We start from the raw sequence: 13,113 nt of genomic DNA, 5'->3' as shown, positions 1-13,113 counted from the left end.
ATGCAAGACTAATACAAGCTTGTTAATGTGAGTGTGGTCTTTGGTTAGCTCGTGGCATTGAGATCAGAGACTCAAGGTTTTGGTTTGCTCTTTGCTGTTAATGCTTTGCCGTGGTCTGCACACAGGTCGCTGTGGAGTGAAATGTAGTAAATGAAAAAGGAGGTGAAAATGGGGAAGGACTTCGCTAAAATGAGGGGAGAAATGGATAGAACTATTAATTCACTCATGCTGTGTGATGGGATCATTGTAGCTGTTAGAAGAAGATCAGCCTGCATGCACTTATGTTCCAGCTTGCATAAGCAGTGTGCATATAGATAAGGTGATGAAAATGGCTTATTCTTGTGACCTAAGACTTGCAGCTTATCCTAGGATAGTTTTGCTTGAAATAAGCCATGTTTTCATTAATTTTGGATAGATAACTGGTATAATGAGTCCTTGCTGTAATACCTCATGTATTGATGTCCTAACTGAGTGACTCCAAACTTTCACAACTACAGACAGTGTTTAGTCTTAGAAAAAGTGTTTAATATTAAATGCAATTTTTTTCGTTTAGGTTGGGGTTATTGATTTCTCAATGTATTTGAAAGATGGGAACAGCACAAAAGGCAGTGAAGGGTAGGTACATACACAATTGTCCTGCTTCTTACCTCTTGGTAACTTGTATTCAAGTATTCCAGGTTGCCCTGTAAGCTGTTGGGTTTTTACTTAAAAAGCTACTTAGGCTGAATTGCTATTCTGTGATAAACCATAATATATTAATAAGATACTGGAAATGTTGAGAGGGGGCAGGGGAAAAGTAAATTCTCCTAGAAATTCTGTGGTGTTCCTTAACTGGAAATTGAAGAAAAAAATGTGTTAAGAGTGAGTTAGGACTGCCATTCTTCAAAGCCTTTTTGGTAAGCAGCTTAGTAGCCTTTGCCACTTGAATGGCTAGCAGGTAGGTGATTTTTGGCATTAGAATATCCTTAGGAAAAAAAACCAAATTCTCCAATTGGATAAGACTATAACTAATAATAGCCTAAAGTACTTGTGCCACCATACCCAAGTGGGCAGTGCAACTTTCAGAGGCAAGTGGTTGGAAAATACAGTGTGGGCACACTCACATACGGATCAGGTGTTGGGGTTTTCTAAGGTTTGTTAAGAGTACACCTTCCTTCTAAGGAAGTCCTTCTAGTTTAAATTCGGGTGTGTATTTAATAGTTATCCTTCAGGATCAGGTGTTTTGTTTGCATTTATTTTAGCTGTAGTTTTTAGAACATGCTTTTCTTTAGTTAAGATTTCCTGCTAGAGGTGCATGCAAAATGTGTTTGTTGGCAGTTGGATTTCGGTGAGATGACTACTGTCCAGTATCAGAGTAGTTCAGAACCTTTTTTTTTGGTCTTTGAAGTATTGGTGTGCTCTTTGAAATGCCGACTGCTTTAATCATTCTGGTTGGTGTGTCACCTCAGTGTCATCCAGGTGAGTGTAGCAGTTGCAGCTTCTAAGAAGTCAGGGGACAGTGACTGGTGATAAAGGCATAACCTGTATCTTGGCTTTGCTGTTTCGTGTACATCCTGTAGTCCATTGAGACCTAGGGTCTTGGTGCTATGCTGGAGAGATATATAGATGGCAACATTTCCACTTAGACCTTTAACTCTTAGTTCTTTGAATCCAAGTGATTGAGCTGAATGGTATTTCTTCTTTCCAGAGATGGTCAGATAACTGCTATTTTGGATCAGAAGAACTATGTAGAAGAGCTCAATAGGCATTTAAGGTAAGACATGATTTATTTATTCTTTATTATGTAGTGTAACAAGATAGAAACCAGGATTTTTAAAAAGCAGGGATTACTGAGGGCTTATTTTTCCTCTTCAACAGTGCTACGGTGAACAACCTGCAGGCCAAGGTGGATGCCTTAGAAAAATCCAACACTAAACTGACCGAGGAGGTAAGTGTAATAGGAAATAATTTGATGTTTTGGCCTTTTGGAATCAGGTTTAAAAAGGTAATGGAAGAGTTATTTTTGGATGTTTGATTACAAATGTAATGATGAGTATTTAACGATGAACTGGAATAACTGATCTGCTGAAGAATTACACTGGCTGTTGCTATGAAGTGTGAGATGGGAAATTAACTGAATGTCGATGTTAAAAAACCAAAAGCTGCTGAATACGCTTTATCCCTCTGAAGTCTTTAAGTGCTTTCTGATATTTGGAAAATACCTTAGAATAAATTGTATGGTACTTGTAGTTTCAAATGCCCTACAGCTAATGCAGGTTATGAGATGTCCAGCCATGACAAAGACATTTTTTTAATGTCTGTTTGTTTTGAAGGTGCAGAAATTTACTACAATGTAAAGATAGTAATTGAAATGTTTCAATAACTTTATCTAGCCTGTCACAATTTGCAAAAAATAACGGAAAAACATTGTTCAGTCTGAGCATGAGAAATGGTTGGTACCTGAGTCAGAGGTCTAACCTGTGTTTTAAAATTGGTCTTGCAGTTCATTTGTAATGGCATAAATGTAATAAAATCTTTTGGGGTCATTTTCCTGACAAATGGATGATGATAGGTCTCATCCTAATGGTTGTACAGTATCTCTGTCCCATTGTCACTTAGCTTAGCAGAATGACTTTGATTGGGATGTCTCTGCTCTTGCAGAACAAATAGGAAATAGAAATTCTTTTTTGCTTTTTCATCCTCATTGACAGGTCTGTGTGTCTGGTTATTGAATGTTTACTTTAATGGATGTATTCCAAACAATGAGAAGCTTTAGTGATGGAAATTACCGTATCCACTCGTGCAATTAAGGAATAAGAAATGCTTTTTACAATTAAAATATTTTTTTAGTTCTAAATACGTGGTCTGCAGTAGAGGCTGCCTTTCTCAGTGCTGCTGTAAGTGGGTTTTGATTTATCACCTGCAGAGTATGGGTGCTGTGGCCATTAGGGATGGTACCCATGAGAGTAATTTCAGTGCTGTCTGAAGTATTTTTTGATTTTTAATAATTTACTTGTTTGCATCTCAGTGAAGTCTGCACACTGTTCAAACTAAGAATATAAGTGACACTGGAACACACTGTGCCAAGCCAGGAGTGTTTGCAGGGTGTAGTTAATGAGCTGTGTCACATGTCACATCAATTTGTGCGTTTGGCTTGAGCTGTACCAAAGACTCAGGCTTTTATCAGAGTGATTTCTGTTTGGGTTGTTCACTTAATAACATGGCTGATCTTTTGGAATGTCACTGAGGTTTTCTAGTATGCAAGGCTTACGTAAGTTATGGTTTACAAAGCTAGGAGGAGTTTTCTGAAGTTATTTTGGCCTTTGAACACATGTTGTTAGTCTGCAGTGGCATCTTCATTGGGAATTCCTCTGAGGCAGATGTGCTGTCTCCTAAGGGTGGCCTCTGCTGCTGATCCTCCATTTCCAGTCAAATCTTCCTCCTCTGATGAGATTCTCAGTGTGCTTCTCCTGCCCAAATACTTGAGGATCTTACATCTCAGATGCTCTGCCTAGCAGTGTACCCAAACCACTGAAGCTTTAGCAAACCCACATGAGTATTTCTTCTTGGTAATAGATTACAGTTGCTAGAAGTCACAAAACTTAGCTGCTGTGTGCTCACATTTTTCCTTCTTGTTATCTTTGGTAAGGGAAGGGAATGGAGTGAGGGTTTCAGTTGAGTTGCACCAACCACGTGTTACACCGAGTCTAGCAGGTAGAGTCCTCAAGAAGTCAGTAACTTTACTGAAAGACAGGAACTAAAATAGGTCGGGAAGTCTCTGTTTTAGCTAATACTGAAAATCCATCACACTGGCACTAAGTGATGCTTTTGTTTTTTCCAATAGCCCATCTCCATTTTTAGAGGCCAAGTTGTCTTTAGCCACTCCAAATATTCTCTTTTCTCATTTGGAGTCAAAACAAAACAAACAAAAAAACACCACCAAAAAAAAAAAACAACCAAGAAACAAAAAAACCCACAAAAACCAAACCCCAAGAGTACAGAAGATGGGTCTAAAGAGGGGAAAAAAATGGTCAAGTATGTTTTTGATATGTTACTGTTGTTCTGTTTTGTTCACAGCTTGCAGTTGCAAACAACAGGATTATTACACTGCAAGAAGAGATGGAACGGGTTAAAGAAGAAAGCTCTTACATCTTAGAGTCCAGTCGTAAGGTTGGTGTGTGTGTGAAGGATTACTGACCCTTTGGGGCAGCCTCAGCCCAGATTGAACACTCAGTCCACGTTTGGAAGAGACTTTATGTATCTACACAAAAGCTGCAATAGATAAGAGTGACTGCAGGTGGATCCTCACAGAGGGTAACAGATGGATCCTGGCCACAGTACATCCTGCTTGGCCATAGCTGATGAAACCACGAGCATGTGCAGAGCTGAGAGCTCACACAGCATGTTCATGGCTTGCATGGCAAGGTGTCAGAAGGGATGGGAGGAAGAATAATCTACTGAGAGGCTCGCAGAACAATTCACATGTAGGAGTTGTGCTTTTTTCCTAAAGAGGGAAATGCAAGTTCTTGTCTGAAACACTACCCTCTTCAGAAATCAAGGGGCAGGATTTCTAGTAACTGTGTCAGAATCTGGTTTTAATTTTAAAGCCCCCAAGATCTTTTCCTGAGGATTCGTAACCATTCTTAATACACTGTGAAAGTTCTGAACACTGACACTGTCTGTTTAATTCATACCTATTGAAGTGCATGGAGCACTTGAGGAGAGAGGGAAGCGGAGTAAATTTCCATGGGAGCTGCATGCTGAATGGAGCTCCGAGTTTTGATAGTTGCAGAATTTGTTTTCCAAGTGGTGGGAAAAGCAAATAATTAGCAAATGTGAGGGTTAGTAGTATATAATGGCAAGTTAATTGGGTATCTTGATTAATTTAGGTCACTAAAGACAGAACTGCTGATGGACATGCACTGACTGAGGCACGAAAACAGTTAAAGGAGGAGACTCAGCTGCGGCTGGTAAGGGCTGTGTGAGCTGGGAGCTCATGATAAAATGGCTGTTTCACCTAGTAAGTCCCATGTCAGACAATCGCTGTTGACAATATTTGACCAGGGTTGTTTTTTTATTCTTACCTTCCTGCTTCAGCTTGATCTAAGACCATCTTGTCAGAAGCAGTGTTCATTTTGTGGCTCCATTGATCAGTTTCATGACTGTTTCTCAAAATGAGCAGTGCAGTTGCATTTCTGGGTCTGATACCTCCCCCTTGCCCCATCCCTGGCAGTGTTCAAGGCCAGGTTGGACGGGGCTTGGAGAAACCTGCTCTAGTGGAAGGTGTCCCTGCCCATGGCAGGGGATTGGAACTGGATGAGCTTTAAGGTCCCTTCCAACCCAAACCAGTCTGTGATTCTAGGAATATTGCCACTATCTGAACTGTGACTCCATATAGTATGTTCAGCTAGTGGGGAGAAAAATGCCTGAGCAGAATGCTTTTAGGAATTAAAGTTTTCCAGCTTGATGCTGCCCGATCTGTATGTTCTAGGATGTGGAGAAAGAGCTGGAGGCACAGATCGGGATGCGGCAGGAGATGGAGCTAGCCATGAAGATGCTGGAGAAAGATGTTTGTGAGAAGCAGGATGCGCTGGTGGCGCTCAGGCAGCAGCTGGATGATCTCAGGGCCCTAAAGCATGAACTGTCTTTCAAGCTGCAGGTAGGAAAATAATCAAATTCTGGATAAAAGTGATGGCTTTTCTTCTTTTTGCCCCTGTCTATTTAAAAGGTGCAGTGTGTCGAAGGGTTACAGGCTGGACAGCATACTTCTGTCTTGTTGCAAGAAAGCTCTAGTATTTGAACAACAGAATGTGGTGGAGGCTAAAGGAAAATGCAGTTTCTTCTGAAGAAAGACCCACAGTTATCCAGAAATATGTGTGTGTGACTGGGGAAAGTATCTTCTGTGGTTTTGTGGTATAAAAACTGAACCATGGTAGCTTCCGTTCTAGTACAATCCAGTATGGAAGGTGTATGGTGTAATTTATGTATATTACAGAGTAATGGAAAAGCTTTGTCATTACAAGTCATTACAAAGAGCAACACAAAATGCTCAGAAAGAAATCCCAAAATAAACTTTATAACAGGAAAGAGTTGCTTCTGCTCTCCTTGAGCCAGTCATTCTCTGCAAAGCAGTTGAATGATATTGGTAGGTACCACATTAATATGTATTGTACAGAAAGCTTCACTGATGATGGTATTGCCTTTTTTGTGGGGCCCAGATGTAGTCTGCACCTGCATGGCAAGATGTTTGTCCTTGCAGTATTGACCTGGCCTTTGCTTTTTGAGCATCTTTTCCCACCTTTTGGCTTCTATACCTTTTATTTCATGGGCCACATGATTTGTGGTGGTTTATTTTGGTTTTACTGCTACTTACAAAAGCCCCTCAATGCTACTTTTTGCAGAGTTCAGACATGGGAGTGAAACAGAAGAGCGAATTAAACAGCCGTTTGGAAGAAAAAACAAATCAGATGGCTGCCACCATCAAACAGCTTGAACAAAGGTAAAAAAAGAAGCTTGACAATTACAAAATCACATGTATATTCTAATGGTAATGTCCTGCAGACCCTGAATGGAAGTGCTCTGCTTAGCTGCTGCTAGACAGAGCTACATGAGGAGAGCTCTGAGTTTTGAGATGCTGTTAGGAGTGCTTTGCGTGCTCCAGAGGGCTTCCAGTAGAAAAGAATATGACTAAACCAGTAATGAACACAGCAGCTTTGTTTATCTACATCAGCTGCCCTGTTGTATGTTGTTAAGTCATTACAAGTCAATCACTATCTCTGATAGCACTGATAAAAAATAGAAATAGGAACTTAACTAAGTTTTTGACTGTTAATGACAGTATTAGAGAGGGAGGAGGAAGGAGGAGCAGCAGAAGCCAGGCTTGGAGGTACCTTGGTTATTCCACATCTCTGGTACTCTTTGGAAAAAATACCCCCAACTGAAGCATTCTCTTTGTGAGAAATCAGATTGATTTGAGAAGAAGCAATGCTCCTTCTTCTTTTTTGTCCTGTTCTTGAAGCCAAGCTTTGTAGAGCTTTGGCCAGAGGTTTAGAACTTTAGCCTCTGGAAATTTCTTTGACTGTTGTGCTAGCTCCGAGAGAAGCATAGCTCTCAGGAACATGTGTTGCCTGGGACTTAGTTAATGAGTAGGTCATTGCACTAAATTAATGTTCTCATTTTAGGGATTGTATTGTGAGTGGTTCTTCATAAAAAAGGTCATTTTGTTTATAGCAACTGTGTATTTTGAAATGTTTTATGGTACCTACTCAGCTAATTTATCTGCTCTCTTTCTCTTGCTGTTCTTATTTTTTCATTTTTTTCATCACCCTCATTCTGACTTACTTAAACAGTGAAAAGGATTTGGTGAAACAGGCAAAAACCTTAAATAGTGCAGCAAACAAACTGATCCAGAAGCATCATTAGACATTTTTATGTCTGGTCACCTCACAGCTCTGACATCAGAACTCCTTTATGAGGGGAGAACTTGCAAATTGCTAAAAGCAACTGTTAAAATGTTAATTGTCACCTAAAGTTGGTTTGGAATTTGCTGAATTTTTAAAATCAGTGAGGTTTTTTTCAAAGATTTAAAGTCGGGTATAAAAATCCCTAACTTTGCCCTTTAAACCATGTAAAAGTACCAATGAGTTGGCCAATGAACACACCAGGAAAGCATAAGGAATGGGAGATCTGTGGCTCTGTACACCCTGGTGATGCATACCATATACAGAAGCGCAAGTCTTCAACCGTTACGGATTCTAGGCGTGTTGGTCAAGCCACTGTCAGATTGGCCAGCTCTGAGAAGTCAAATAGTTTTCTGTGTTCCCCTTTCTGTGAAGTAGATGAAAAAATGCATCCCTGGAAGTTGTTGAAAGTAGTTGTGTGCGTAGCCCAAGCCGTTCCCTGTTCACTTCTGTTGTGTGGGTTCAGCCCCAAGTCCAAGACGCGATAGCTCATCACCGTGAAGACCAGCCCTCTTGTAACCAAGACTGCTTGCAACGATTTTGCCTTAGTGACTTGGTGGGAGGGTGGGGACTTATCCTTATTCCTTTAAACTTCATGTGTCCTGAATTAGTAGCTAGGTGTCTTAGAGTAACATGATAGAGTGGTAAGTTCAGTGGAAACCTCCTTATCTTTGCATTGCCTTCTACCTCTGCCATGAATCCCGCTAGACATGTGTTGAGGTTCTTCCCGACTGAAGGAAGCTGAGGAGAGGTGTTTTGGTAGGTCCTTCTTCTTCCTAGGAAGGGAAGTTACATGAAAAGATGTAAATCAGATCTTCTTATGCTAGAGTTTAAAAGAAACAAAAGCATAAAATAAAAATACAGGAAAGGAACCAAATGTGCAGTGTTGGGGAGCGGAAATGGTAATTTGGTACTTGACCATTCCTTGTCCAAGTAGCTAGTGGCTGAAAAGGAAGAGTTGCCTTTTACTGTCACACTTCTTTCATTTGCTTGGGGAGATTCTCTTGCTCAATACAGGTGGAACTTGCTAATGGAAGAACAGCTAAAGCTTGGGAATCAGCTCTTGATAGGAAAAGTAATTGCCAATTTAACACCCCAGTGCAAAACTTTAAGTAACTGTAGCTGGGACTGTTAGAAACTAATAATCCTCATTCCTGCGGCCACAGAAGTTCACCATACTGGCCTGCCACAGGACTTAGGTTATAAGTGCTCCTTGAGATTATTTTTTGCTTTCAAGAAGATCATATCTGGGGGGTTTCTGTGTTGAAGAAGGGTGTTCTGCTCTGGTGAGATTCCTGTAAAAATTCTTTGGTGCCAGTTCTCACTTTGTCCTGTGGGATAGTGCTCCTTGGGGCAGTAGGTGGCAGATGTGACTGAAACACAACTGGAGAAAGAATCCCTATTGATCCTCACTAGGTATGTTTAAAATCTGTGAGGCTCAGCCCAGTCCCACTGTACATAAGTGTGTACCATCACTTGGCTTATTTAATGGACTCCTGCACACAAGCAGACTTGGAGACTCCATTTGAAATCTCTTTGTGATGCCCAAGTCATGTGCTGGAAGTATAAAGTTAGCCTTTAGTAACCTTTTACTAGAAACTCATTTTAACTACCTGGAGAATAATAAAATAATAATGAAAAGGTGGAAGCTTTCATCAAGGTATCCAAGTAGCTGATTAGAACAGTTAACTCCCCTGCCCTTCCCCAGATTTATTCTGTAAAATTAAGGGGTTGTGCTGGGTTTGGTTGCTGTCACAGTAGTGCTAAAATAAGGCAGAATTAAGGATCTGGCCTTTTCTGATTCCCGGAGTGGAAATGCTTTGGTGTACTAATGCCTTGTGTCAGTCCATGGAAGAGACCAGGAAAATGCACTAATTCTCAATAGAGTAGCTAACCTATGTTGCAAGTTCCAGTTACATGTGTAGAGCTGAAATGTAACGTACATTAAAATCCAATTGGACTTAAAATTCTGTGTACTTGAGGTTTGCTTTGAATCTGGATAAAAGTGATGTTTTATGTTTTTCATCTAATGGCTGTAAACTGTAGTAATAGAATAAAAACTATTGAAAATCAGAGCTTCTGCCTGGTTCACCGACGTTTTATTTTTCTTTAAAATATTTTCCTCCTTCCCATCGTTTTTACCATTCTTTTTTTTTTTTTTTTTTTTTTTTTTGGCTTTACCTTTTCACTGGGTTTTTTTATTTGTTGGTTAAACTTGGTCTTCCTCCCCACCATGGCTTTTGTTTTTTATCACAAGTTCATGTGGCTCAAATCCAGATTGCGGCAGTCAGAGAAGGACCGTCAGTTGGCCGAGCAAGACAACCGCCTCTTCAAGCAGGAGTTTGGGGACAAAATCAACAGCCTTCAGCTCGAAGTGGAAGAGCTCTCCAGGCAGCGGTGAAGAGACCCTTTTCTAACCTCTTTTTTGGGCTGTTTGTAGTAGAAAGCAGGCAGAGTGACGGCAAAGAGAAGGGTGTGTTAGATGCCAGGCAGGCGTTAACCATGAGGAGGTGAAATGCTTTAAAATGACAAAGGGGAGATTTCTATGAGATATTAGAATAAGTTCTTCCCTGTAAGGGTGGTGAGACACTGCCACAGGTTTCCCATAGAAGCTGTGGCTGCCCCATCCCGGGCAGGGTTCAAGGCCAGGCTGGACGGGGCTTGGAGCAACCTGGTCTCATGGAAGGTGTCCCTGCCCATGGCAGGGGCTTGCAACTGAGTGAGCTTTAAGGTCGTATTTTCCCCTGCAGTGTCATCAGTTTACTAGTATTGGGAAAACAGGACAAATCCTCTTATCTTAAAATAGAAGAGCATCTCTCTTTCTGCAGCCATGACGCATCTTTGGTTTATTGCAAGGTTACTGGGATGAATTGTGGAAAAGCATTGCTGGGTGCTTTTGTTTTATTTTTATCCCCTGCTCCCCTCCCGGCACAGCTTTTTGTTTCCTTCTTTGGAAAGTTACAGAGGCTCCCCAGAAAACCAGCAAATGGCTTTTATCACAGATATGTGCGACATCCTGGGTGTGTGTGGGTGAGCTTAGCAGTGTTCTTGGTTATAAAGGGGGAATGCATCTTTTCTGCGTATGCAAACTGGTCTATTTTTGCATCAGCTGGACTTTCTCTCGAGCTAAATGGCAATGACGATATGAAAATGATTGAGCCTCCTTTACCTGGAGGCTGTACTGCTTTATTTAGCTGAGGTTCTACAGCAGGGAGATCCTGGAGGGTGCTGCAGTGGGATGTGGGCAGTCTTGCTTGAATTACATTCCTTTAAGAGGAGATGGGGGGCACTTTGTGGTAGTGTTGGTTGTAAATCAAGTTATAAACAAGAACTTCCTCAGTTGGTTTAAGTGTCAACATGGCCAAGTATTCATCTCTGGATCTAAGTCTCCACCAGCTTAACTCACTTCAGTTGGGCTATGGAATTAATGCAGCTGTAGTCATAACAAGTTATTTAAGTAACTGTCGGAGTGGTATGGAGATGAACAAGGGTAATAATGGATAATGTTGGTTTAAGTATCAATGAAGATTCTGAACATTCTATAGTACAAATCTTGCTGCTACTTTTACCAGCAGATATGCAGTTTCTAGGCTCTGATTTCAGAGCAGGGGTCATTCCCTATGACAGCTACTGCATTTCTCTCGGAATGATTTCAGAAAACAGCGTTTCTAGCGCTTTGGTCCCTTATGGTCCGTGTGCTCAGAGAGCTTTGTTGGTGTTCCACACAGGCAGGCTGCAGTCATGGGGTCTGTGAGCTTTCTGGTGGTCCAGAGTGAAGGCTTCTCTGTGATCTGGCAGTGTTCAAGGCCAGGTTGGACGGGGCTTGGAGCAACCTGGTCTAGTGGAAGGTGTCCATGCCCATGGCAGGGGGTTGGAACTGAATGAGCTTTAAGGTCACTTATAACCCAAACCAGGCTGTGATTCTATGATCCACAGCTAGATTTAGAGTTGTGCTCCTCTTGAGCCTGCTTCAGGCTGTGTCAGGGATGTCAGATGTCCTTGGCCACTGATGAGTTGTCCTTCCGAATATGAATGTACTGCACTCAGCCATGTTTTTCTTCCCTCTGGCTTGATGCACCACAGCATGTGCTGCATGGGACTGCTTTGGGAAATGGTTGAAGATGTTGGCTTTGGCTTCAGAGCATGTCCTGTAGCAGTTGATGTGCTGAAGAATGACTTTTTGAAAAGGGTGCAGTTCTCTAACAGGTGAAGAAGTAAGTATTGTTTCAGGACTTCCAGACACAGTCAAGAGATTTATTTTCCTCAAAATTGGAATTAGATGAAGAACATCTAGATTATGCATCCTGACATTTTATGGTTTAACACACTGTGAGACAAGTTGTTATTCAGAGGCAGTTTTCAGCTCTTGAGTTGAGGTTTGGTTGCTTCAATGTGAAGAGAGGGTTAAATAGTTCATTATGTTTCAATGTCAAGTGTTCAAAAAACATAACCTTTATTCACAATTCCACCTCAATATTCTAGGAGCCACCTGGAACTAGAACTGAAGCAAGAAAGGGACAGATGGTCACACAGTCACCAGCGCAGCCAAGAAAACAAAAAAGGCTCAAAGAATTGGCTCAGGCAGGTAAGATCTTGTATTCTTGGTTTGTGTTTGAAGTAGAGTTCCACTTTGCTCATTTGCTGTTCCTCAGCTTTGTTAGTCGATAAATATGTAGTATTAATATACCACAACAAAAGGAGCTTTGGAACATTTGTTTACACACACTAAATAGGCTGTCCCTGAGGTAAGCCTCACAAAAAAAAATTGCAAGAACACTGGTTTCCCCTTCCAAGCTGGGTACCTCGCTGTCCTGGTTTAAGCCCAGCCGGTAACTCAGAACCACGCAGCCGCTCACTCACTCCTCCCCTTCTTCCTCCCCCGGCTCCCAGAGGGGTGGGGAGGAGAATTGGAGGAATGTAACTCCCACAGGTTGAGATAAGAGCACTCCAGTAACTAAGGTATAATACAAACCACTACTGCTACCAATAATAATGATAAGGGAAATAACAAGAGGAGAGGACACAACCGCTCACCACCCGCCGACCGATACCCAGCCCGACCCGAGCAGCGATCTGGGCCTTCCGGGTAACTCCCCCCAGTTTCTATACTGGGCATGACGTGCTGTGGTATGGAATACCCCTTTGGCCAGTTTGGGTCAGGTGTCCTGTCCCTGCCTCCTCCCGGCCTCCCCTCCTCTCTGGCAAAGCATGAGACTGAGAAAGTCCTTGGTCAGAGTAAACATTACTGAGCAACAACTAAAAACATCGATGTTATCAGCACTGTTCCCAGGCTGAAAGTCAAAAACACAGCCCTGCACCAGCTACTAAGAAGGAGAAAAAATGACTGCTGTAGCTGAACCCAGGACACTGACAAAGTCTTGAGAGATGCTGTACACCTTACATCTGATGAAAAGCAAGCTTCCTTGCTTTTATTTTTTTGTATTATAAGGGAAATTCTTCCGAAAGAAAGGGATAGTAAAATTTAGAAGGCAAAATTCTCTTAAGGGCGTCACAGATTGCTTTCACTGTTCTTTTAGTGCTGCCCATTAGTGAATCTGGTGTTTTTTAACAACGGGCAGTGTTCATCTCGAGAGCAAACCTCATAGTTCTCAAGTGAAACTGCCTTTTTAGTAGGAAGTTTGCCTTTGAAAGCTAAAATCTGCTCTGTTTTTTC

The 13,113-nt window shown here is 41.6% G+C and overlaps 1 protein-coding gene across 3 annotated transcripts in view; it reads left to right on the top strand.

The window, feature by feature from the left end:
- The window catches only part of RUFY3 (RUN and FYVE domain containing 3), a 30,342-nt gene extending 22,429 nt beyond the window's left edge, over nucleotides 1–7,913 (top strand). For 2 of the 3 annotated variants that reach the window (XM_010018317.1, XM_010018315.1), the window contains 8 exons: nucleotides 554–615; nucleotides 1,688–1,753; nucleotides 1,858–1,927; nucleotides 4,057–4,155; nucleotides 4,869–4,949; nucleotides 5,471–5,638; nucleotides 6,381–6,478; nucleotides 7,329–7,913. In XM_010018317.1, the coding sequence (XP_010016619.1) occupies nucleotides 554–615; nucleotides 1,688–1,753; nucleotides 1,858–1,927; nucleotides 4,057–4,155; nucleotides 4,869–4,949; nucleotides 5,471–5,638; nucleotides 6,381–6,478; nucleotides 7,329–7,401 (717 nt within the window). In that variant the 3' untranslated portion in view covers nucleotides 7,402–7,913. The remainder of the gene's footprint in view (nucleotides 1–553; nucleotides 616–1,687; nucleotides 1,754–1,857; nucleotides 1,928–4,056; nucleotides 4,156–4,868; nucleotides 4,950–5,470; nucleotides 5,639–6,380; nucleotides 6,479–7,328) is intronic. The other variant, XM_010018318.1, reaches the window with a different exon arrangement.
- Nucleotides 7,914–13,113: the final 5,200 nt, after the last annotated feature.

This window comes from Nestor notabilis, unplaced genomic scaffold (assembly GCF_000696875.1).
Source record: "Nestor notabilis isolate BGI_N333 unplaced genomic scaffold, ASM69687v1 scaffold21287, whole genome shotgun sequence".
Classification (NCBI taxonomy): domain Eukaryota; kingdom Metazoa; phylum Chordata; class Aves; order Psittaciformes; family Psittacidae; genus Nestor; species Nestor notabilis.
This window is presented reverse-complemented; position numbering and strand designations above follow the sequence as displayed.